This window comes from Podarcis erhardii (genome assembly GCF_964252035.2).
Source record: "Podarcis erhardii genome assembly, chromosome: 1".
NCBI lineage: Eukaryota > Metazoa > Chordata > Lepidosauria > Squamata > Lacertidae > Podarcis > Podarcis erhardii.
The window spans coordinates 6106637-6132814 of NC_138497.1; the positions used below are offsets into that span (position 1 = coordinate 6106637).

Here is a 26178-nt window from a genome sequence, read left to right on the forward strand (position 1 = left end):
GCAACTCCGTCAGATGGGTGGCATATAAATAAAATAATAATAATAATAATAATAATAATAATAATAATAATAATTAGCTGCCAGGCCTTTATTATTACAGTAGGTGGGTGAGGGGCCAAAATGTCACCTGATTAAGGCATCCATGTCCTTGAAATAACCGTGGTCCCTTTTTAATGTTACAAAAGCATCCTACTGCTGGTCCATTTTCAGAACAAAAATACTAATAAAATACTATTTGTAAAAATCAGTGCTACTACTTAAGTACTAAAATACTAAGTACTAAAGTATTAATACTTAGTACTAAAATGCTAATAAAATAATATTTTATCAGTGCTAATACTTAGTACTAAAATATTAGTACTAACATACTAATAAAAGTGCCTTTTTTTCTCTGTCTTAAATCTCCCTGAATGTCTCCAAGCTCAAGCCTTAGGACAGAAGGAGGGGGAAAACTTTTCCCTGTACACTTTCTCCCTGCCAGGCAGATATTTGCAACCTTCCCCCGGTGTCCTCTCTCTCGCCTTTTCTCTAGAGGCAAAAAGTCGGCGCCGCCGCCCCTTTTCCTCGTAGGGGAGTCGCAGGCATCCTGGACGGGGCGGGATGCCGAGGGGAACCCCGGCTGGGGGGGCAGCCCTAGTGTGGGTGGCACCCATGGGGGCCAGGCTGCAGAAAAAGGCGGTGCAAGGTCGTGGGCGATGGGGAGGGGCATTTTGGGGGCGGGACACCCGACGGGGCGGTCCCGGGACGGGGATATGAGACGCCTGGCCGGCCCCGCCCGAGCCCGTCTCGGCTGCTGCTTTCCCCCTTCTCAGTCCGAGGCTTCGACGGGATCCTGCCAGGTAAGAAGGGCGTCGAGGATCGGGCCCAGGAGATTTTGGGGAGGGGGGTTGGCCGACCTTCCACCCGCTACCCCGAGAATGGGGCCACTTTGGAGGGTTCCTTTCTCCAGCCCCCCAACCAGCTGTCGGTGTGGAGAGACGGTTCCAAAAAGGAAAGGGGAACCGTCTGACTTTTGATTTTTGAGGATGGGGGTCTCTGGCCCAGGAGGGTGGGATTTGCCAGCTCCAAACCCCCGCCGTCTGCGATGACCTCCTGGCGGCGGAGATTTGAGGGGTCCTCCTCCTGCCCCCGGTTTGGGCATCTGCGCCCTCGAGGGGCGTGGAGGAGTTGGCTAAAGAGACCCCCGCCAAGAGCGCATCTGGCTCAGAGCTGACTTCTCCGAAGCTTGCAGAAGCCGTCCAGGGTCAGCCCAGCCCAAACCAAAAAGGAGCCTTAGAGAAAAAGAGCCTTTGACGTCTCCTCTGCCCCCTCCCCAGCCCCTGTCAACGTCTGAATATGTGGGTTTGTCAAACTGAATCCGTAGCCTATTTCGCAGCATGGAGCTCTGCCACCCTGCGAGGGTGATTCATCCCCGTCAGATATTAAATCCACACGCATGGATCTTGCAAGTTACATAAGGAGAGGCTGCAGGATCAGACCCATAGCCCATCCATGCTCTAACCCAACTCCCTAGAGACTGCGATCTACTCACAGAGTTTAAACTGGCAGTGATCTACCCCCTTTTTTGGGGAATTTGGGTCAAAGTTGTTGAGTTTTTTCAGGGAGGAGGTAAAATGTTGAGCTTTTTTTTAGGGGAGCCACTGTTGTTCAGCTTCTTTGGGGGGAGCCAGTGATCTACCAGTGATCTACCGCAGATGTCCAGTGATCTGCCGGTAGATCACAATCTACCTGTTGGACATGCCTGGTCTAACCACCTGAGCTATCCATGGATTAGACAAAAGAGCAGGGGACAAAATGTTGGTTCTGCTCCGCCTGTGCATTTGGAGACAGCCATGCTTCGGAGGTGCTTCGGATTAGACCTGCAACCTTCTGCATGCCCAGCCTGTTCTCTAGCCACTGGCACTGTGGCGCCAGTCCCCAAAGCTGTGGGGTGCAGCAGCACGTTGCCCTTTCACATCCCGCTACAGCTGGCCAGCAGTGGGTCGGACTCTGTGTCTCGTGCAGAGGCAGGGCAGGGCTGGGTGTTAGGCACAGTGAGGAGCGTGGAAGTCCAGAACGCAGAATTGTAAAGTAATGGTTGTTTTGTGCTCAAATCTACGTGGAATGGGGTTGGTGTGTGGGAGAAAAAAAGGACAGATTTAGGAGTGGTGCAGAAATATTGAACTGTGACTCTGGATTTGGCTTTTTGCACAAGTTGGCAAGCAGCCAAGCAGTGAAAAGGCTTCTGCAATCATGCAGAATAGTTTAATCCTGCATGCAACAGCCTCTTCTGTCTCTTTCAGAAGTTGCTGTTTAGGTAAGGTAAAAGGTAAAGGTAAAGGACTCCTGGACGGTTAAGTCCAGTCAAAGGCGACTATGGGGTTGCGGCGCTCATCTCGCTTTCAGGCCGAGGGAGACAGCGTTTATCTGCAGACATGTGGCCAGCATGACTAAGCCACTTCTGGCGCAATAGAACATGGTTACAGAAACCTAGTTGCTGTTTACCTTCAGTTAGGTCACATCTGCACCGATCTCTTTCCACAGAGCTATAGGTAGCAAACATTTGCTTTGTCTGCATCCAGTAGAAATCCATAGCACCGATACTGAGAACCAGCTGGGTGCGGTGACTGTGCTGTAATTGATAATCGCAGTTCATATCCTGTGTTTATGTCCAAGATCCAAAACGCCTTACAATCCGGATTCCTGTTTAGTAACACTTGCAGAGAGTCTTCCGTCTATATGGGCAGAGGCAGTGATGCTTCTGCAAGCCAGTTGCGTGAGACCACGGGAGGGCAGGGTCACCCCCTCCCATTGAACCCTTGGCTTGGCCACTGTGGGAACTGGATGCTAGACTTGGTGGCCCACTGGCCTGATCCAGGAGGCTCCTCTTAGGGCGCAACTATCATAGAACAAAGGGACGTGGGTGGCATCGTGGGTTAAACCACAGAGCCTAGGACTTGCTGATCCGAAGGTCGGTGGTTCGAATCCCCATGACGGGGTGAGCTCCCGTTGCTCGGTCCCAGCTCCTGCCAACCTAGCAGTTCGAAAGCACGTCAAAGTGCAAGTAGATAAATAGGTACCACTCCGACGGGAAGGTAAACGGCATTTCCGTGCGCTGCTCTGGTTCGCCAGAAGCGGCTTAGTCCTGCTGGCCACATGACCCGGAAGCTGTACGCCGGCTCCCTTGGCCAATAAAGCGAGATGAGCGCTGCAACCCCAGAGTCGGTCACGACTGGACCTAATGGTCAGGGGTCCCTTTACCTTTACCTATCATAGAACAAAACAACAACACCACAAACTGGCTTATAAGTATTAAACCAAATTTACTAGAATAATAGCTAGAATAGAGATAGACTTGTAACCATTTAAGCAACAAACATACTAAGGTGCCATGTGCAAAACAAAGCCTGGGGATACTGTAAACATGGAGTGGATAAATGTACAACTCTATCTTAACAAGTTACATGTGCAGTAAACGTTATACAGACTGGATAAATGAACCGTTCAACAAGTAGCGTAAGTCCAGTCGCAGAACGGCAACCCCGTGCCGCCACAACGGCAAGGGTAGCACACTGGAGAATCTGAAAATGTTTTTCAAAGCTGTTTTTCAAAGATTGAACTGGATGAGATGTTCTTCAATGGGTCTTGAGTCGGAAACACAAAGCTATATGCATGGATCAGTCACGGGAAGGCAAATCAAAGCCACCACCCCGATGAGAATAACGAAATTGGGCAAAAGGAGACCTGTTCTCCAGATATATTACAGGTTTCACTACACGCTTCATCAGTCCGAAAAGCCAGTCGTACAAAACGGTTTGCTCAGGATAAAGACAGTATTCCAACTATCATAGAAACAACAGCAGCAAAGGGAGGAACTGCCTTTGGCCATTTCAAACCCATGCTAGGCGACCCATTCTTCAGCTCAGTCTACCTCGAAGGGTTGTTGTAACGATAAGGTGGCATTTCCTACATCCAAGCATTGATGCTCACCGCAAGTATGCCACCCTCAGCAAAATGGGAAGAAATGGTCATTGTGCCTAGGACCCTCGTACCTACGGGACCGCCTCTCCTGGCATGTCCCGCAGAGGACCCTGAGGTCCATGAATACCTTAAAGGTCCCAGGCACTAAGGAAGCCAGACTATCCTCTCCCAGGGCCAGGGCCTTTTCAGTGATGGCTCCGACCTGGTGGACTGCTCTGTCCCACAAGACTAGGGTCCTGCAGGACTTGATCTCCTTCCGCAGGGCCTATAAGACAGAGCTATTCCACCTGGCCTTTAATTTGAATTCAGCCTGATCCTCTATTCCCTTTTCCCCTTCCTCTTCTATGAAGAAACCCTTTCTGGGACCCCACATTTAAATTCTTCCCTGGTCTCCTTGCTGGCCCTGCCCTAGTAGGACCAACTTGGCCAGTTAGCCCTCGTGATCACTTGATGTCTACTGACTGGGTCCCCCTCCCAATGACCCATGAATTTTTGAATTTTATTGATATTGATGCTGCATTTTATGTTGTATTTTATGCTGTTTTTAAGTCGCATTTTAATCAATGTTTTATGTTTGCTGTTAGCCGCCCTGAGCCTGGTTTTTAAACTGGGAAGGGCGGGGTATAAATTAAAAAAAAATATTATTATTACTATTATTATTATTATGCATTTTTATGTTGCTAACTGCCCTGAGGTCTTCAGATGAAGGGCTGTAGACAAATAAAATAAATAAAATAAAGGTTAGTAATAATGATATAGTAGTGTTCGTGCCTGACGCCAGCTTCTGAGTGCATTTTATTTTGCAGATAAATGCAGTGCTTTTTTCCTGGAGGGACACAGGGGGACGCATACCCCCTAAACATTTTGTGAATCTTAAGTTTTGCCTCATTGAGGGGCAGTATTTCAATATGAGTAGGAAAATGAGAGTACCCCTAAACATTTCTTTAGGGGGGAAAGCACTGGATAAATGTATTTTATTGTATTTTATTTTGCAGAATGCTTAGATAGCTAAATGTGAAGATATCTAAGCAGTGTATCAGAGCAGAGGGTTAAAAAAAAAAGTTAACGGAAACGTTTGTGCGATTTGATTCTGGAGAGACTTCCTGGTTTACAGCTGCTCTGCCCCCCCCCCCCCGTGACTCCCAGCTTTTTGTGCGGTGGCTTTTTCATTTGCCACAATGTCAACATCCCTCCTTTTGAAATGACAGCCGTGTGAGAATAGAAGGCCCCTTTTCTGTTCTCCCTTGCTTGGAAATGGGTGAGGCTCTGTAATCCCCTGGGCATTATTTCTGCATTGTAGGTCTGAGCCCCTCCCAGCACTGATGCTCAGCACAGCCTGTAGCCCTTGACCGTCCAGGGTGCTCCCAGCTGGGGAGGAGCCCATACCTATGGGGCAAGGTGGCTGTTTTGGGGGCAGAAGGACCCAGGTTTAGTCCCCAATGGCCTCGTCAGTTCTTTCTTTCTTCTTTAGCGATCACTCTTAGCTGAGTAAGATTGTCTTCCATAAACAACGAGTCCGTAAGTGACTGTGGAGGCCAGTTCTGGATCCACACGTCCTTCCACAGTGGGGACATTGGTTTCCGGGCGGGAGTTGATCACGGTGTGGATTTGCCAAGCGTGCCTTCCTCTTAGCACGTTTCTCCCTTGCGTCCTGAGTTTGAGTGTCTTCAAAGCCCATGACACCTTTGGTCAAGGCTGTTCTCCAACTGGAGCACTCGCAGGCCAGTGTTTCCCAGTTGTTGGTGTTTAGACTACATTTTTTAAGATTTGCCTTGAGAGAGTCTTTGAACCTCTTTTGTTGACCACCAGCATTACACTTACCATTTTTAAGTTTGGAATAGAGTACAGTGGTACCTCGGGTTACAGACACTTCAGGTCACAGACTCCGCTAACCCAGAAATAGTACCTTGGGTTTAGAACTTTGCTTCAGGATGAGAACAGAAATCATACAGCAGTGGCGCGGTGGCAGCAGGAGGTCCCATTAGCTAAAGTGGTACCTCAGGTTAAGAACTGTTTCAGGTTAAGAACGGACCTCCAGGACGAATTAAGTTCTTAACCCGAAGTACCACTGTACAGTGGTGCCTCGCAAGACGAAATTAGTTAGTTCCGCAAGTTTTTTCTTCTTGCGAGTTTTTCGTCTTGCGAAGCACGGTTTCCCATAGGAATGCATTGAAAATCAATTAATGCGTTCCTAGGGAGACCGCCTTCAGACCAGGTCCGGGGACAGTCTTTCCCCGGACCTCTTCTGAAGGCTGGTGGGGGGGGGAGGACTTTTCTCCCCACCGCCAGGCTTCAGAACAGCCTTCTGAAGGCTGGCGGTGGGAAGAAAAGCCCTTCTCCCGCCGCCAGCCTTCAGAAGAGTTCCTGCAGGGCTGCCTAGGCTGCGAATAGCAGCCTGCTGCCGGGTGCGAGGGACGCTCTGAAGCAGAGCGCCCCTCGGGTGGGGCAGACATCTGCAGCTTGGGGAGCCCTGCCGGACTTCCCCACAGGGCTCTCCAAGCTGCGGATAGCAGCCTGCTGCCGGGTGCGAGGGACGCTCTTAAGCAGAGCGCCCCTCGGGCGGGGCAGACATCTGCAGCTTGGGGAGCCCTGCCGGACTTCCCCACAGGGCTCTCCAAGCTGCGGATAGCAGCCTGCTGCCCCGCACGAGGGGCAGACATCTGCAGCTTGGGGAGCCCTGACTTCCCCACAGGGCTCTCCAAGCTGCGGATAGCAGCCTGCTGCCCCGCACGAGGGGCACTCTTAAGCAGAGCGCCCCTCGCGCGCGGCAGACATTCACAGCTTGGGGAGCCCTGCGGGGAACTCTTCTGAAGGCTGGAGGCGGGAGAAGGGCTTTTCTTCCCACCGCCAGCCTTCAGAACAGCCTTCTGAATGTTGGCGGTGGGGAGGAAAAACCCTCCTCCCACCGCAAGCCCCGGGAAGAGAGGAGAAGCTGCGCGCCTTCTCCTCTGTTCCCGGACCTCCCACCGCAAGCCTTCAGGACAGGTCCGGGAACAGAGGGGAAGGCGCGCAGCTTCTCCTCTCTTCCCGGGGCTTGCGGTGGGAGGAGGGTTCCCCGCTGTCCCCGGAGATTTCCCTATGGGCTTTCGTTTTGCGAAGCAAGCCCATAGGGAAATTCGTCTTGCGAAGCCGCTAAAAAATCGGAAAACCCTTTCGTCTTGCGGGTTTTTCGTTTAGCGAGGCATTCGTCTTGCGGGGCACCACTGTAGTTGCTTTGGAAGACGATAATCAGGTATCTGCACAACATGACCAGTCCAACAAAGTTGAAAAATCATCACTTCAACATGGGTGATCTTTGATTCTTCTAGTACACGGTAGTGGGTGACAGACGAGACCCTTGAGAGCTGCTGTAAGTCAGAGTAAGCAACACTGGGAGAGATGGCTCAATGAACATGACTCAACAGAATATGGCTTCATCCATTCAGCTCTGGTCTGAACTGACAAACTCCTAATGTAGCAACTGCTTCTCCGGGTTAGAACAAAGATCCGTCTGGACACATCTTGTTCACAAGCACCTTGGCAAAGGGAGGGTATTTGCAATATAAAAGCAGAAAAATGCATAACATAGTAACAAATGAAAACAATTACACACACGCCCCAGTTTAATAGGCCTGTGAGGAAAGGAATGTTTTTGCCTGGCGCCTAAAGATATGTAACAAAGGCACCAGGTGAGCCACGCTGGAGAGAACATTCCACAAACGGAGCCACTGCAGAAAAGGCCCCGCTCTCATGTTGCCACCCTCTGGACCTCTCATAGAGGAGGGCACACCAAGAAGGGCCTCAGATGAAGGGCCTCTCTCCGGGGTCACTTCAGAGATGCAGTTCTTGAGGTTTTGCGGTCCTGAGCCATTTATAGGTAGGGTCAGATTCTGAGTCATATGAGTAACCTGTGAGTAACCTGGCCACTTAATTCTGTGCCAGCTGAAGTTTCTGAACCATCTTCAGAGGGAGCCCCACGTATGATGTGTTGCAGTAATCTATCCTAGAGGTTACCAGAGCATAGACGAAAGAAGTTCGGCTGTCCCTGTCTAGATGGGGGCACAGCTGGGCCACCAGCCAAAGCTGATGGATGGTGCTCAGTGCTACCAAGGCTGCATGAGCAGTGCCGGATTTACGCAGAAGATAAACAAGCTATAGCTTAGGGCCCCACTCTCTTGGGGGCCCCAAAATTTTTTGAAGGAAAAGCACCTGGATGTACATTTCCAAAATATAAGATAAAAAACAAATAAAATAAAACCTACGTACAGCAACATTGTTTTGTGTTGTGTAGGCTCCTATGATGTAAGGCATGGGTAGGCAAACTAAGGCCCGGGGGCCGGATCCGGCCCTATCACCTTCTAAATCTGGCCTGCGGACGGTCCGGGAATCAGCGTGTTTTTACATGAGTAGAATGTGTCCTTTTATTGAAAATGCAACTCTGGGTTATTTGGGGGCCTGCCTGGTGTTTTTACAGGAGTCGAATGTGTGCTTTTATTGAAAATGCATCTCTGGGTTATTTGTGGGGCATAGGAATTCGTTCATTATTTTTTTCTTTCCAAAATATAGTCCAGCCTCCCCACAAGGTCTGAGGGACAGTGGACCCTGCTGAAAACGTTTGCTGACCCCTGATGTAAGGTAATGGGCCCCACCTGCTGGCCTTCTCCCTAAGGACAAAGGACAGTTGGACATATAAAGGGCCCCATTACCTTCAGTAGTTTAGGGTCTCATCAAACTTAAATCCAGCCCTGTGGATGAGCCTCAAGCGAAATGGAGGCTGCATTTTATTTATTTAATTCTAGCATTCCTCTCCCAGTTTTCTAGCATGGGGCAGATTTTCAACGCGGTGAATGGCATAAGGAAAGCATTAAGAACAGGCAGCAATAACAGCAAGATAGTCATGCAGAAACAAAACCATGCAACCCTTTTGATCTCGGCTGCCTGCAATTGTGTTGAAGGCAAGAGAGTTAATTGCCTGTTTGGTGCTTCAGAGGCCCAAACAGAACGGGATTCTGTTGTCTAAATAGTTGGTGTTCCAAGAGGGCTGCCATTATCAGAGTTTTGGATCCTTCTGATTTGTGTTTTGTAAAGGCATTCTCTGCTTCCAGGAGAGCAGCCTGGGCTTGCCTTCACCAGCATGGACTTGGTTCTTGAAAGGGCATTGTAATTGCAGGGAGGGACGGTGAGGACGGAAGGAGGAGCATATTCAGAAAGATGCAGTGTTCTTTCCATGGTTACAGATAGGTAGCCGTGTTGGTCTGCCATGGTCAAAACAAAATAAAAAAATTCCTTCCAGTAGCACCTTAAAGACCAACTGAGTTAGTTCTAGGTATGAGCTTTCGTGTGCATGCACACTTCTTCAGATACACAGAAGAAGTATCTGAAGAAGTGTGCATGCACACGAAAGCTCATACCTAGAACTAACTCAGTTGGTCTTTAAGGTGCTACTGGAAGGAATTTTTTTATTTTGTTCTTTCCATGGTTGACATTGCACATAGTCCTACAATAAGGTGCTTTAACGCATGGGGATGCGGGTGGTGCTGTGGGTTAAACCACAGAGCCTAGGGCTTGCTGATCAGGAGGTCAGCAGTTCGAATCCCTGCGACGGGGTGAGCACCCGTTGCTCAGTCCCTGCTCCTGCCAACCTAGCAGTTCGACAGCACGTCAAAGTGCAAGTAGATAAATAGGTACCGCACCAGCGGGAAGGTAAACGGCATTTCCGTGCACTGCTCTGGTTTGCCAGAAGCGGCTTAGTCATGCTGGCCACATGACCCGGAAGCTGTCTGCAGACAAACGCTGGCTGCCTCGGCCTATAGAGCGAGATGAGCGTGCAACCCCAGAGTCGGTCACAACTGGACCTAATGGTCAGGGGTCCCTTTACCTTTACCTTAGGCAAACTAAGGCCCGGGAGCCAGATCCGGCCCAATCGCCGCGGATGGTCCGGGAATCAGCGTGTTTTTACATGAGTAGAATATGTCCTTATATTTAAAAATGCATCTCTGGGTTATTTGTGGGGCCTGCCTGGTGTTTTTACATGAGTAGAATGTGCGCTTTTCAAAGCGGAAATATAGTCTGGCCCCCCACAAGGTCTGAGGGACAGTGGACTGGCCCCCACTGAAAAAGTTTGCTGACCCCTGCTTTAAGGCATCCCTGATAGGGATATGCCCAACATCTGTCTGCAAATAATTTTATTGTATTCCTGGGCAGAGTTGCTCAGCTCTACAAGTCTATGATTCTATGAACTTGTGCTTTAAATAGACTTGTATTAAGTTTTCTTGATCACCTCTGGTGAGTCACAGTTGTCTCCAGGTGACCAAGTGGGAAAGTTTCTTGGTATTATTATTATTATTATTATTATTATTATTATTATTATTATTACTACAGGCCATCAATATGCTAGAAAATGCTCACGCAGGTATGAGTAAACAAGGGGCAAATACCTTTCTCTCTGAGCTAATCTTGCAAATAAGTACACAACGTTGTGAACTTGGAGGAAGAATAAAAGCATGCTCAGAGTTAAATTCCTTGTGCTTAGGGCCAGGATGATACATGCTAGATTTTCAGTAAGCATATTTTGAGAAACGGTTTGCATGGTTGGTGCTAAACTGGCATTTGTTGCTAAACTTTGCAACAAAGCTCAGGGAGAAAACAAAAGCAAAGTCACCCAGTCCCGTTGGGCTGGTTTAGAGCTGGCTAATGAACAACTTCTACCTATCCTAATTTTATTGCCTAATTGGGTTGGAATGTTTGGCATGAAGGCTCTCTGTTTCGCTGTAGCAGTTAAACGGGGTGGTTGTTCAGCCTCGCAACCTTCAGGTCTGATTCCTTTTCTCAGTGACGCTTGCCTAAAACTCTGATCATCATAAATTTCATTGCCGCAAAACCTAGGTTCTGCAGCTGGAATAAATTGCACAGGAGTTTCTTCATCAGTTGATGGCTGGTTTGCAGGCAGATCTGAGTCTGTTTCGTATTGCAGAGGAAGGTCTTGATAAACTTACTCTTTGCGTACCAAGTATGGTAACTGGCATGTTTACTTCCAGAGTGCCTGTAGTGTAAGTCCACCTTCAGGTATCAGGTAGAGGTGAGTCACTAAAGATAAGCAGGAATCCACATGCCTGGGATTTAGTTTCTGCCTCTTGAAGGCCCCATTCTGTCTGATCCTCACTATCCCGTCCAGGATGAAAGAAACTATACACAGAGACAGACTTCGGTCTGTCTGCCTGATGGGAAAATCAGACTGATTTAAGAGCTGCAGCAATTAAGTACAGTGGTGCCCTGCAAGACTAATGCCTCGCAAGACGGAAAACTCACTAGACGAAAGAGTTTTCTGTTTTGGAGGTGCTTCGCAAAACGAATTTCCTATGGGCTTGCTTCGCAAGACGAAAATGTCTTGCGAGTTCCTGCGGGGTTTTTTCCCTTCCCCCCCTTTTTCTAAGCCGCTTATCCGCTAAGCCTAAAAGCCGCTAAAAGCCGCTAAACCGCTAATAGCGCTAATCCGCTAAGCCGTCAATGGGCTTGCTTTGCAAGACGAAAAAATCGCTAGACGAAGAGACTCGCGGAACGGATTCTTTTCGTCTTGCGAGGCACCACTGTAATATGCAACTGGGGTGGAGAATAGGGATGTCAGGAGCATCCCAGATCATAAGATTTCAGGGCTCAAAGCTGAGACCTAAGGTAATGTCATTGGGGAGGGGGCAGACACTGATGATGTCACAGAGATGATGTCATGGGAATGCCACTAATCACGACACATCAAGCAGTAACCTGAAAGACCTACATTGGCTCCCAGTACATTTCCGAGCACAATTCAAAGTGTTGCTGACCTTTAAAGCCCTAAACAGCTTCAGCCCAGTAGACCTGAAGGAGCGTCTCCATCTCCATCGTTCTGCCCGGACACTGAGGTCCAGCGCCGAGGGCCTTCTGGCAGTTCCCTCATTACGAGAAGCCAAGTTACAGGGAACCAGGCAGAGGGCCTTCTTGGTGGTGCCGCCCATCCTTTGGAACGCCCTCCCATCAGATGTCAAGGAAATAAACAACTACCAGACTTTTAGAAGACATCTGAAGGCGGCCCTGTTTAGGGAAGCTTTTAATGTGAACAGGCTATTGCATTTTAATATTTTGTTGGAAGCTGCCCAGAGTGGCTGGGGAAACCCAAGCAGATGGGCGGAGTATAAATATTATTATTATTATTATTATTATTATTATTATTATTATTATTATTATTAACTGCAATCACTATGACCATTTGCAGAGTTGGAGTCACCAAGCTACAGTTTTCAGAGATCCCCTTGAAAAGGGGTTGACTATTAAACTGCTTTAGGAATCGTATCTCTGCAAAGAGAATAGGGGTCTCCTGAAAACGTTCAGCGCCCCTTAACAAATGACAGCTGACAGAATTATTTGGCGTTAGCCATGTCTGTTTAAAGTGGCGGTGGCTCTTGGGGCTTCAGGTTTCCCGGCCCTACGAAGATGCCATTGGGGGACTGAACCCGGAACCTTTTGCGTGTGTGGACAGGATCTCCCATAGCCGAAGAAGCTGAGCTTGTGCAGAGAGCTTGCCAGATCCTAATAGGACAGAAACTGGGTAGTGCAATATCTTGGAATTGGATGGAGTGGGGAGTGACCTGAATTCTGATCCTCCTTCATCTTGCTAGGTGACCTTGAACTGACTCTTATCCTCACGACGACCCTGCGAGCTGTGCCAGGCAAGTCCCAGGTACATGCCTCGGCTGAGGCCAATGATAATTATAATTTATTACCTATACCCCACCCATCTGACTAGGTTGCCGCAGCCATTCTTTTCTTTTTCTTTTTAAACAAAATGTTTATTACAAAAGAAATGGTCATCAGGCCACATATATGAACATAACCAGGTGTCTGGGGATTGGAACATTCTTCAGCCAGCTCCATGAATGGCAAGAAGCCTTGCACTTTCCTTCATCAGGGTACTGAATACTCGTGGCGCAAAAATGATTCGAAGAGCAGGCAGCTGCTAAGAAGATGCTATTGGCTAAAGCCATCAGCGGACCATAACAGTCTCTTGGTGATTACCCTAAAGAAAAGCTCTGGGCTCTCAAGCACCTACAGCCTGCTGACAGCCTATTATTTGCCAGCGATTAGGGGGTTCCTCAAGGGACGCGGGTGGCGCTGTGGGTTAAACCACAGAGCCTAGAACTTGCTGATCAGAAGGTCGGTGGTTCGAATCCCCACAACGGGGCGAGCTCCCGTTGCTCGGTCCCTGCTCCTGCCAACCTAGCAGTTCGAAAGCACGTCAAAGTGCAAGTAGATAAATAGGTACCGCTCCGGCGGGAAGGTAAACAGCATTTCCCTGTGCTGCTCTGGTTCACTAGAAGCGGCTTAGTCATGCTGGCCACACAACCCCGAAGCTGTATGCCGGCTCCTCGGCCAATAAATCTGTACGCCAGCTCCCTCGGCCAATAAAGTGAGATGAAAGCCGCAACCCCAGAGTCAGCCACAACTGGACCTAAGGGTCAGGGGTCCTTTTACCTTTAAGGTAGTCTCTGTGGGAGTATATTGTATTTAAAAATGTGGTATTAGAATTTTTAGGGGGCTAACCAGGTTGGGATAGTTGGGATAGGAGGCATGTTGGTTTTTTAATGTCTGATGTAGATTTTTTCAATTTTGCTTTTCTGTATGGGACACCGACAATAAAGATTATCGTATCGTATCGTATCATAATTAATACTCAGAAGCATTGCTGCCTCCAACTGTGAAGGCAGAGCAGAGCCATCGTGGCTAGTAGATATGAGAGTCATCTTCAAATATCTCAAGGGCTGTCACATGGAAGAGGGAACCAGCTTGTTTTCTCCAGCTCTGGATGGTAGGACTCGAACCCATGACTTCAAGGAGATTCTGACTAAACATCAGGAAGAACTTTCTGACAGGAAGAGCTGTTGGAAGTGGAATGGTCTCCCTCAAGAGGTTGTTGACTCTCCATCCTTGAAGGTTTTTTAGCAGAGGTTGAATGAATATCTGTCAGAGATACTTTAGCTGAGATTCCTGCATTGCAGGGGGTTGGACTAGATGACCCTCAGGGTCCCTTCCAACTCTACCATTCTATGATTCCATGGTGAAAAGGTAAAGGACCCATGGGTGGTTAAGTCCAGTTAAAGGCGACTATGGGGTTGTGGCACTCATCTCGCTTTTAGGCCAAGGGAGCTGGTGTTTTTCCGCAGCTTTCTGGATCATGTGGCCAGCAGGACTAAACCGCTTCTGGTGCAACGGAACCCTGTGATGGAAACCAGAGTGCACGGAAACACTGTTTACCTTCCCGCCGCAGTGGTACCTATTTATCTACTTGCACTGGTGTACTTTGGAACTGCTAGGTTGGCAGGAGCAGGGACAGAGCAACGGGAGCTCACCCTGTCGCAGGGATTCTGTGACAGCTCTCTCCTCCATGAATCTATCCTTATCGTTAATGGCAGGGAAGGATAAACTTTAGAATGAGCATACTTTTAATCAAATCAGTCATGGGTGGGGTGAAGTCATGAGTCACCGTTTAGCAGCATGAGCTGTTGCCACAAACCTCGCAGGACAGTTGTGAGAAGGGCTTCAGCAGGGCAGTGCTTGTCGTGCCAATGCGCCGTTGGTGCATTGTAAGTAAACTGTGTACGGCAAATACACTTTCTTAACATGAATGGGGAGCATTTGATTTGAGTCATGGGTGTGTCGAGGCCTGAGTGAATCATATTTGCACAGAGCTTTCGCCTGAAGCCACGGACAACGGCTGTGTGTTTTCCCAGAGTGGATGCTATGGCAATTTCCCTGAATATCTCTTTGAAAGGGCGTGTTCGTGCGTGTTTTGTAGGCTTTCTATGAAGTTTGTGGGTCTCTCTCTTTTTTTATTTGGCCAGCTTTCAGGGGAGTGTACCCTCTCCGAAAGACAGCTCTGTTTGTGTTAAGAAGTGGGGGGGAAACCAGAAATATGTTCCTGGGCGGTCTTCGCTGCTTGTTCCAAGATGAGTCAACATCATGTGTATACTCAGAACACAGACGGAAATGAATTGGTAGCAGATCTGGATGGCTCGCTGCTAGAAAGCAGGGAGAAATTCCATTTGGTTTGCATTTAAAGGCAAACCTACCTAATTCTCATTTTTCGAAACAACACAAGCTCTGAAAAACTAGAGAACTGAAAAACATGTGTCGTTTGAAACTGGTGCGATTCTGGATTTTGCAATGCCCTTCTGCAGCCAAGTAATGTGTGGGTGCTGCTGTAAAGTATTTATGAATATGCACACATTAGTGAAAAGAAAACGCGAACATGCTTTATATTAGGCAAAATGGCAAGTACAGTGGTACCTCGGGTTATGTACTTAATCCGTACTTAACCTGAAACTGTTCTTAACCTGAAGCACCACTTCAGCTAATGGGGCCTCCTGCTGCTGCCGCGTTGCCGGAGCATGATTTCTGTTCTTATCTTGAAGCAAAGTTCTTAACCCGAGGTACTATTTCTGGGTTAGCGGAGTCTGTAACCTGAAGTGTATGTAACCTGAAGCGTATGTAACCCGAGGTATCTCTGTAAACATTTAAAGAAGTTTGCACTCCAATGCTGGTGAATTTACATGAGCGCTTGAAAGCAACATCTGGATTCTGAGCTGTTTCTTTGCCCAAAAATAAGTAAATCCCAGCCTTTATCAAGCTGGTGCTTCTCCAGATGTTTGGGACTGCAACTTCCATCAGCCACAGCCAGCAAACATCTGGGAGGGGCACCAGGTTGGCAAAAGCTGCTCTATCCATTGTACCACAAAGCCTAAATATTGGGAAATATTAGAAAAAGATGGAGACAATTGGAAATTGCAGAGTTTGGAGAAAATGAAGGATAAAGTGCGAGACTGGCTACTCTACGCTCAGATTAAAGAAGTCTTTAAAAATGACAAAAAGTTAGGGTTCCAGGTGGAGAAATCGAAATTGGAAACAGAATTGTTAGAACCTAAGACTAAGGTAATCTCAAGAATGTATAACTTGCTGTTAAAATGGAACACACAAGACGAAATGGTTAAATCGGCTATGATAAAGTGGGCACAGGATATTGGCTATAACATCATGTTTGAGGATTGGGAAAGGTTGTGGACCACTGGGTTGAACTTCATTGCATGTAATGCTTTGAAGGAAAATGTAATGAAAATGATATATAGATGGTACATGACCCCAGTTAAACTTGCCAAAATATACCATTTGTCTGACAACAAATGTTGGAAATGTAAAGGAAATGAAGGAACATTCTTTCACCTCTGGTGGACCTGCCCTAGAGTGAAGGCCTTCTGGGAAATGATATATAATGAGTTGAAAAAGGTATTTAAGTATACCTTCCCCAAGAAACCAGAGGCCTTCCTCCTGGGTATTGTCGGCCAGAGGGTGATAAAGAAGGACAGAACTTTTTTCCTGTACGCAACAACGGCAGCAAGGATACTCATCGCTAAGCATTGGAAAACCCAAGATCTACCCACACTGGAAGAATGACAGATGCAACTGATAGACTATATGGAACTGGCCGAGATGACCGGCAGAATCCGAGACCTGGGAGAGGAGAGGAGAGGGTTGAAGAAGATTGGAAGAAATTTAAGATGTATTTGCAAAAATACTGTAATTTGGTTGAATGTTAAGAAGGATGCTAGATCATAAATAATTGAGCACCACTAAATTAGATGGAATTGGGATGACAAGTGAGAAATATAAACCTTCTGGAGAACTATTAGAGTATATTTAAATGAACGGGGCACAAGAATGTAAACAAGATGATAAATTGCTGGTAAAAATTTACAATGATATCCTGAAGCAAAGTTCTTAACCCAAGGTACTATTTCTGGGTTAGCGGAGTCTGTAACCTGAAGCGTATGTAACCTGAAGCGTATGTAACCCGAGGTATCTCTGTAAACATTTAAAGAAGTTTGCACTCCAATGCTGGTGAATTTACATGAGCGCTTGAAAGCAACATCTGGATTCTGAGCTGTTTCTTTGCCCAAAAATAAGTAAATCCCAGCCTTTATCAAGCTGGTGCTTCTCCAGATGTTTGGGACTGCAACTTCCATCAGCCACAGCCAGCAAACATCTGGGAGGGGCACCAGGTTGGCAAAAGCTGTCCTATCCATTGTACCACAAAGGCTCCCTTAGTTCTGCCAAGATTTGCATTTGGCCAGTGGAATTTATGCATGCACCTTGCACTCACCTGTTCTCTTTTTCTGTTTTGTTTCAGGAAGATGTCTGACGGCTTTTCAGTAAGTATCTCCTCTCCTGATACAGTAGTGCTTTTGATGCCAATTTTAAAAAGGATCAGTGTTGTTGCTGTGACCTGAGACCTCACGTGATTTGGGCCTGAGAAAGCAGGGCGCTTTCTGTATCATCAAGAAAGCACCAGCCACGGTTTCAGCTGAGACATTTAATTGCACGTTTAGTCAAAACCCAGTTAAAACTATATATCGGGGTTTTTTCTCATCTATAAGACACCCCCATGTATAAGACGGCCCCTATTTGGGGGGCAACAACCAATCACCAGTCCACCCTTGGCATTATCTGTGTATAAGATGCCCATTGATTTTTGACATTACAGTGGTACCTCTAGTTATGGATTTGATCTGTTCAGAGGTGCCATTCGCACCCCAAAAAGTCTGCAACTAGAGCGCTGCTTCTGTGCACGCACGCAGCATGATAGAGCGCTTCTGCGCTAGTAGCATCCGTGCAACTATCGCTGCAAAATTAAAAGTCTTTTCTGCTCCTTTGGAATATCTGCATCTATCTTTCCTAATAAAAAAACCTCTGGGTTTTATTTTTACAAAAGTTAATTTGAATTCCCCCCCCCATCTCATTATACAGTGGATGCTCAGGTTGCGAACGTGATCCATGCAGCCTGCCGCATCTGCGCATGCACGGGTTGTGATTCTGCACATGCACGGGTTGTGATTCTACATCCCGAAACCCGGATGTAACCTGTTCTGGTACTTCCGGGTTTTGGTGGGTCTGTAACCTGAGGTATGACTGTATATCATTTCCCAGAATGATTTTATTACCTTACAAGACCACCAGATATGATTTTTCTTTACATTTCCAGCAAATATTTGGACCTCTTATACATTTTTGCTAACTGTTGCTTTGTTCTCTACACAGTTGTCCGATGCCCTGTCCGGGGGCGCCAACAACCCGAACGCCAACCCAAATGCCCAGCCAAACCCTTGGGGAAATCAGCCCGGCACTTTCCCAGGATATCCCGGAGCGTTCCCCGGCCCATATCCTGGAGCACCCGGTGCATACCCGGGGGCCCCTGGTGCGTATCCTGGGGCACCCGGCGCATACCCGGGGGCCCCACAAGCAGGTGGGGGATACCCTGGAGGTCCACCTCAGCCAGGCGGATTTCCCAGCGCACCTGGAATGGTTCCACCAGGTGCCTCCGGCATGTATCCTGGCCCCGGACAGCCTCCAAGTGGTGGAGGAGCACAGCCGACCGCACCCGGATTCCCACCTTCCGTTCCATCCGGAGCACCTTCCGGCCCGCTGGTGAGAAACTTGTTTGTTTGCGTGTGCCTCTAGGCTAGGAAATCTCTCTCTCTGATCTGTCTTACAGTGGTGCCCCGCAAGACGAATGCCTCGCAAGACGAAAAACCCGCTAGACGGAAGGGTTTTCCGTTTTTCGAGGCGCTTTGCAAGACGAATTTCCCTATGGGCTTGCTTCACAAGATGAAAACGTCTTGCGAGTCTTGCGAGTCCCCCCCCCTTTTTCTAAGCTGCTAAACTGCTAATAGCCGCTAAGCCGCTAATAGCGCTAATCCGCTAAGCTGCTAATAGGAATGCTTCGCAAGACGAAAAAACCGCTAGACGAAGAGACTCGCGGAACGGATTATTTTCGTCTTGCGAGGCACCACTGTAATTTCAGAAAATGTATACACTGCATTGACGGTAAGCAATAACATCAAAAGCGGCTTGCAAGATTTAGGGTTCTGTGTCTTTTTAAAAAAGGAAGCAAATACCCTTTGTTCACAGAACGAAAAGTTACTCCTGGGTGAAGCTGTGAATAGGATCAGTTTGCAATATTCCCCATAGATAGGTTTTTCTCCTGGAAACCAGTTGCCCACTCAAAACTCCATTCCATAGAATGCTGTATTATTTTACTGTTGTTAGCCACTCTGAGCCCGGCTTCAGCTGGGGAGGGCAGGATATAAATTATTATTATTATTATTATTATTATTATTATTATTATTATTATTATTATTATTGCATGAGTTCCGCAGCTTAAGGCAAAGATCTGAGGGTTGGCGGAATTAAATTAAACTAGCCAAAGTCATTTCATTATTATTAATTTGTACCCCACTTTTATATACTGATTTGTATACCGCTTCTATGCCCAAATGTTTTCTATTCCTCTCTGGTCCCATAGAACAGAGAAACATCTGACCAAAATTGCTGTGAAAATAATATTTTTTGATGATTGCACCAAGGTTTATTTTCTCTCTAACTTATTAGTTGTGGCTTTAAACAGTTATTCTATTTTACCTATATTTTGGTGATCTGTTTATATTTTATATATTATGAGCTGCTTTGAGGTTGTCTCCCAGGTCCTAGACCAGTGGTTCTGAAGCTCCCCGCCCCCTCTGGGCCACACTTTCAGAAGAAAAATTTGCTCACACCACACTAAATTTCCTCTTGATAAGGAATACATGGGGGGGGGGGGACGGAACTATTCCTAGCAGTGCTTGATTCATAACATAGAACATAACTATGATCATGAGACGTCCAGAAAGTACAAAACAATGCAGCTACGTAAGAACATGAAACATTCCCAAAATAATTATAAATGAGCCCCTTCCATATGTACCTTAAGTGTGTATACAAACTCAGCGAGAGGTGTGTGCTGGGTAATCTCAACTTATATTAGGTCTAATTTGAGGCAAACAAACTAACACAAAGAAGCCTTTCTCTTTTCTGATCTTGAAAATCCCTGATCTCAACAATTATGCTGTGCAGAACTATAGTCAATGGGCTGCCAACGCTCTTGCTCTCAGTTTGGAAAGATAACTATCCACTATTCTGCAAATAATAAAAAAATTTTTTTTGATACTATACACTGAAATGTTCACGTTCCTGTGATTGTCCTTGAATCTTCCTGCCACACACTTTGAGACCCGCTGCCCTCGACCAAAACCCTGAACGTTATACCATCTTTTGCAGAAAGTTCCCTGTGACATCCCACTGCCGGCAGGACTCCAGCCTCGCACTTTATTGACCATTGTCGGGACGGTGAATCCAAGGGCAAGCTGGTAAAGATGGAATATAATAATAATTTATTATTTATACCCCGTCCATCTGGCTGAGTTTCCCCAGCCACACTGGGCGGCTGGAAAAGGGATTTGGGGTGTGTGTGTGGGGGGGTGTTCCAGTTTTCTGTAGGAGGGGATTGCATTTTTGGGGCCGAATTATGGCTGTGGTGTCTTCCTCTTACTCATGGGTAGGCAAACTAAGACCCGGGGGCAAAATCCGGCCCAATCACCTTCTCAATCCGGCCTGCGGACGGTCTGGAAATCTGCGTGTTTTTGCATGAGTGGAATGTGTCCTTTTATTTAAAATATATTTCTGGGTTATTTGTGGGGCCTGCCTGGTGTTTTTACATGAACAGAATGTGTCCTTTTATTTAAAATGCATCTCTGGGTTATTTGTGGGGCATTAATTATCTAACAAGGAATTCATTCATTTCCTCACAAAACAAATATAGTCTGGCCCCCTCAAAGTCTGAGGGACTGCAAAACTGTGTTTTTTATTATTTGAAAAGCTATCCAGGAACTCTGTGAGAGTCAAATTCTCAGCTGAAAAAGAGCTACAAATTGCACACCTATCAGCCAAATTTGCCCTGGCAGCTAAGAAGTTCTGTTCCAGCTCTGTTAATGCTTTCTAATTTTAAATTTTTATGCTCTACATTTTTCATGCTGAAAATGTTTCTAGCTTAGGTTTTGCAATTTCAGAGGAAAGCCTTGCTCTTGCCCTCTGCTGTACATTGTAAAGAGCTTTGGCTGTATGCAATAAATTGATTATTCTTTAAGGGGATTTGTTGGACCCTGGGAGAACACTGTGACTCTGATAACAGTGGTCTTAATTCCTGGCTCCCGCTGTGCGATTTATGATCAAATGTTGAGACATTCCTCAGGAGATGGTTACAGCTTGTGTCTCCCTGTTGCAGCATTAAAGTGGATTTGAAGAAGGGCAATGACATCGCCCTCCACTTCAACCCCCGCTTCAATGAGGATGGCAGGAAAGTTATTGTTTGCAACACCATGCTTCATAACACCTGGGGGAAGGAAGACCGGACGGCACCCAGGTTCCCTTTCGAGGCCGGCAAACCTTTCAAGGTAAAGGGGGCCACAGGGAAATGGGGTTCTCTCTCTTAACTGAAGCAGAAGCGAGATGAATGAATTACCGTATTTTTCGCACCATAGGGCGCACCGGACAATAGGACGCACCTTGTTTTAGAGGGGGGAGAACAAGAAAAAAAAATTCTCCCCCTCTCTGCCCAGCGCCCCTTCAGCGAAGTGGCAGGAGGTGCTGCGCAGAGAGGGGGAGAACTTTCCCCCTCTTGTTTTCCCGCTCTAAAACAAGGTGCCGTTTAAGGTGCGTTCAGGCGGCTACCTTGGAAGCCTGGAGAGCGAGAGTGGTCGGTGTGCACTGACCCCTCTCGCTCTCCAGGCTTCAGGTTCCTTTCAACCTGCTCTTTGGGGATGGCGGGGGGAAGCCTGGAGAGCGGCAGGAGGCGCTGCGCAGAGAGGGGGAGAACTTTCAGTGCACACCGACCCCTCTCGCTCTCCAGGCTTCCAAGGTAGCCGCCTGAATGCACCTTAAACTGCACCTTGTTTTAGAGCGGGAAAACGAGGGGGAGAGAGGCTCCTGCCATAGCCGTGCATCACCTCTCCAGCCAGGAGAGGGTCGCGGGGCTATGGCTTCTTTAACCCCGTGCGCGCTCTCCCGGCTGGGGAGGTGATGCACGGCTATAGAGGCCCCTGCCATAGCCATGCATCACCTCTCCAGCCGGGAGAGGGTCGCGGGGCTATGGCATCTTCGCTCCATAGGACGCACACACATTTCCCCTTCATTTTTGAAGGGGAAAAAGTGCGTCCTACAGAGCGAAAAATACGGTAAACGTTTGTGCTGTACAGTGGATGCTCCCGCACGGATCACGTTCACAACCTGCAGCAGCGCATCTGCGCACGCACGGGTTGCGATTAGGTGCTTCTGCGCATGCACAAAGCGTGATTTAGCGTGTGCGCGACTGCCGAAACCCGGAAGTAACCCATTCCAGTACTTCTGGGTTTTGGCAGTCCGTAACCTGAACAAACACAACCTGAAGCATCTGTAACCCGAGGTATGACTGTATAATGAAAACACTGGCTGAAACTGATGTTTTAATGATGGGCAGCTTATTTTACCATGAAAATTAATTGCCGCATTTCCACAAAGAGCTGTGCCTAAAGCAGTGAACGACAACTTCCATCAGCCCTACAAAGCATGGCCACAGGACTTGCAGGTCCCCACACCTGATCTGAATCCACAAAAATTACGTCTGCTTCTGTACCACTCTGTTTCATTACACCGTAAGCCTGCCACCGTATTTCTGCATCACCTCTAGTAAACATCCATCATTCAGCCAGCAACATATGCATTTCAGCAGCAGTCTTGCTTAGTGGTTATAGCAGTAAGAACAGAAGATGACCACAGCCTAGATTGGACGAAAGGTTCCAGCCTCCCGACCTGATGTTTCTGGCAAGACCACAACACCCAGTATTAAACATTTACACTTTTTTGTTTTAAGTATTCAGAGAATGCAAGTGTGTGGCCTCTATCAACTCTAGTCTCATTTTCCATTTATTTGCGTATTTGATGCATTATTTGCGTATTTGATGCTATATAATCAACAAATACTGAGGGTAAGTGGTTTGCAAACTCCTGCTGTGTGAGCTGTGTCATCTTCAAAACTACAGCTCCAACTTAAAATTAGGGGTAGCGAGCTGTACATTTAGTAAAACCACCATTTACCACATCCTGTACCAGAACCAGGATTCCACGTGACTTGACTGTACAAAATTGCATCAGCAGCTAACCGTGTGATGACTCTTCCACATAGGAAAACAGGTTTTTTTATATATAAAAAAGGCTTAATCAGCATTTCTAAGAGGGGTACATAAAACAAACCATAACAAAGGATAGAACAAAATAAAAAAATTCCTTCCAGTAGCACCTTAAAGACCAACTGAGTTAGTTCTAGGTATGAGCTTTCGTGTGCATGCACACTTCTTCAGATACACTGAAACAGAAGTCACCGGACCTTTCTATATAGTGAGAAGGTGGGGAGGGGTATTACTCAGAAGGGTGGTGGGAATGGGTGATTGGCAGATAGCTGCGATGAGCCTGTTGACGACTCTTAACGACTGCAATAGGTCTAACAGGAAAAAGCAAGGGGTGAGAAGGTGAAAAATGGCTTTGTCATGTATAATGAGATAAGAATCCAATGTCTTTATTCAAACCAGGTCTCTCCATAGTTTTAAGTTTGGTGATAAGTTGCAATTCAGCAGCTTCTCTTTCCAGTCTATTTCTGAAATTCCTTTGTAATAGAACAGCTACTTTGAGATCTTGTATAGAATGTCCTGGGAGATTGAAGTGTTCTCCTACTGGTTTTTCTGTCTTGTGGTTCCTGATGTCGGATTTATGTCCATTTATTCTTTGGCGTAAGGTCTGGCCTGTTTGTCCAATATAGAGAGCTGAAGGACACTGTTGGCATTTTATGGCATACACAATGTTAGACGATGAGCAATTAAATAGTCCCGAGATGGTATGTGTGATGTTGTTGGGGCCAGTAATGGTGTTGTCCGGGTGTATGTGGCAGCAAAGTTGGCATCTGGGTTTATTGCAGGCTCTGGTGCCAGTGTCCGTGTTAAGTCTGGTTATAGTATTATTGTGGGTTAGGAGTTGTTTAAGATTGGGGGGCTGTCTGGAGGCAATGAAAGGTCTTCCTCCCAGAGCTTGAGAAAGAGAACTGTCATTGTCCAGGAGAGGTTGTAGATCTCTGATGATGCGAAGTGTGCATGCACACATCTGAAGAAGTGTGCATGCACACGAAAGCTCATACCTAGAACTAACTCAGTTGGTCTTTAAGGTGCTACTGGAAGGAATTTTTTTATTTTGTTTTGACCATGGCAGACCAACACGGCTACCTATCTGTAAAAGGATAGAACAATTAAAAATCACCATAAAACTAAATACCAGCATGTAATGCCTGCTGGAAGAAGAAAGTCTTTACTGTGTGCAGCAAGGAGGTTGCCTACCTAATCCCAAGTGGGAGGGAGTTCCACAGGCTTAGGCCTGCAGCAGTGGTTTACGGACTTGACTCAAGGGTAGAGCCACCAAAATTAATGCAAGTTAAGCTAGTCATGGCCGTTAATTTCAACGAGTTTCCTCTTAGTAAACTTTAGTTGAATATAGCCTTAAACCAGAATGCTAGGAAGTCACGCTCTGTTCAAAGAATTTGGAATTTAAGTTAATCTCTGCTCACAGCCTCTACCAATCTGCTTTCCTGGTTCCTCTCCTATTCCAGATTCAGATTCTGTGTGAAGCGGATCACCTGAAGATAGCAGTCAACGATGCTCATTTGATGCAGTACAACCACCGCATCAAGGAGCTAAACCAGATCAACAAGCTGTGCATCAATGGAGACATCACCCTCACCAGTGTCACACCAACAACCATCTAACCCAAGGCTGCAGCAACCTAATACGCCAACTCTGCGTGCAGTAAAACAGAAGCTTTCATTTTTCTAAAAAGATGTACGGCTGGCTTCGCTTTGTAGGGCAAAGTTTAATAAAAAATATATATACACAGAACCAGTCAAGGAGAGGCTGAGTGTCATATGTAAGTCCTCACAAGCAGGTTTCTAGTCCTTATGGGCACCAGACGGTTAGAAAGGGTGTTGGCAATGGAGGGAGGCTGGAGTGGGGATGCAGCTGAGCAGGATTGCTAGGAGTGAGGGTTTCTGATTTTTATTAGTAACGTTTTAAAAGCTAAACATCCGTCAGATATTCAAGCAAAGGGGGGAAGGGGGTGGGAGGAACATTTCAAAACTTATCAGTACAGTGGTACCTCGGGTTAAGTACTTAATTCGTTCCGGAGGTCCGTTCTTAACCTGAAACTGTTCTTAACCTGAAGCACCACTTTGGCTAATGGGCTAATGTGCTGCCACAGCATGATTTCTGTTCTCATCCTGAAGCAAAGTTCTTAACCCGAGCTACTATTTCTGGGTTAGTGGAGTCTGTAACCTGAAGCATATGTAACCTGAAGCGTATGTAACTCGAGGTACCACTGTATAGATAGAGTACTGGCACCTTCAGAAGTCCTAAGGTCCAACATTGATGAATAACGATACCAATTCAATTTGGACTTTTGGGTGACCATACCAAAAGGGTTGGGAACCAGGGGCCTTTAAAGTGGTGCTCACCAAACTTAACATTATCATGCTTATTAAATTTGTGTTCAGCCTTTCATCTGTAGAATCCCAGGGTAGTTCAGAACATACCGTATTTTTTGCTCTATAAGACTCACTTTTTCTCTCCTAAAAAGGGGAAATGTGTGTGCATCTTATGGAGCGAATGCAGGCTGCACATCTATCACAGAAGCCAGAACAGCAAGAGGGATTGCCGCTTTCACTGCACAGTGATCCCTCTTGCTGTTCTGGCTTCTGAGATTCAGAATATTTTTTTTTTCTTGTTTTCCTCCTCCAAAAACTAGGTGCGCCTTATGGTCTGGTGCATCTTATAGAGCGAAAAATGCGGTAATCACCTCACCCCCAACAGCGTTCAGTCTTACCGGCATACCTCGGGCAAAAAACCTCCCAAACAATACTGGTTTTATTTGGACTAGAGCAAACTCTGCTGTGTACCCTTTCATGGACCCCAGGTATATGTGTGCCAAACTTTGGGAAACTGGCCTGGAGAATGGGCGGGGTTCATTTTACAGCCTCTTGTGGTTCTGTAAGAGGAAGTTATCTTCCTCCCTAGAAGTGGAGGTGAAAGGCAGAGGAAGGCATAATCCTGTGAACAGAATGTCCTCCAATTGAATTTGGAAAATCACAGCATAAACTAGGTTAAAAAGCAACAACCCACAGAGCTTTCTTATTCACATGAATGGTACAGGTCACAGCACTCACATTTTCCTGGCCCAGATTAGCCAGAGGCATTTTGTTTTATTCTTTTCCCACCGCTG

General features: G+C 46.9%; 1 protein-coding gene across 2 annotated transcripts; it reads left to right on the top strand.

The window, feature by feature from the left end:
* Nucleotides 1-706: 706 nt before the first annotated feature.
* Nucleotides 707-24806, top strand: LGALS3 (galectin 3). Of its 2 annotated transcripts, XM_081865958.1 has the most exons (7): nucleotides 790-839; nucleotides 12591-12652; nucleotides 17150-17171; nucleotides 18058-18444; nucleotides 20113-20201; nucleotides 21116-21284; nucleotides 24518-24806. In XM_081865958.1, the coding sequence occupies exons 3-7, from the start codon at nucleotides 17154-17156 to the stop codon at nucleotides 24671-24673; spliced, it is 819 nt and encodes a 272-aa protein (XP_081722084.1). In that variant the 5' UTR covers nucleotides 790-839; nucleotides 12591-12652; nucleotides 17150-17153; the 3' UTR covers nucleotides 24674-24806. The 2 variants fall into 2 exon arrangements, with proteins under 2 accessions (XP_081722083.1, XP_081722084.1); XM_081865957.1 differs by lacking the exon at nucleotides 12591-12652 and having other exon boundaries at nucleotides 707-839.
* Nucleotides 24807-26178: the final 1372 nt, after the last annotated feature.

What these genes read in the sequence shown, in the direction of transcription:
- LGALS3 (XM_081865957.1), top strand. An exon ending in GTGAATCCAAGGGCAAGCTG is followed by an intron (nt 20,202 to 21,115) that starts GTAAAGATGGAA and finishes TCCCTGTTGCAG; the next exon opens with CATTAAAGTGGATTTGAAGA. An exon ending in AGGCCGGCAAACCTTTCAAG is followed by an intron (nt 21,285 to 24,517) that starts GTAAAGGGGGCC and finishes CTCCTATTCCAG; the next exon opens with ATTCAGATTCTGTGTGAAGC.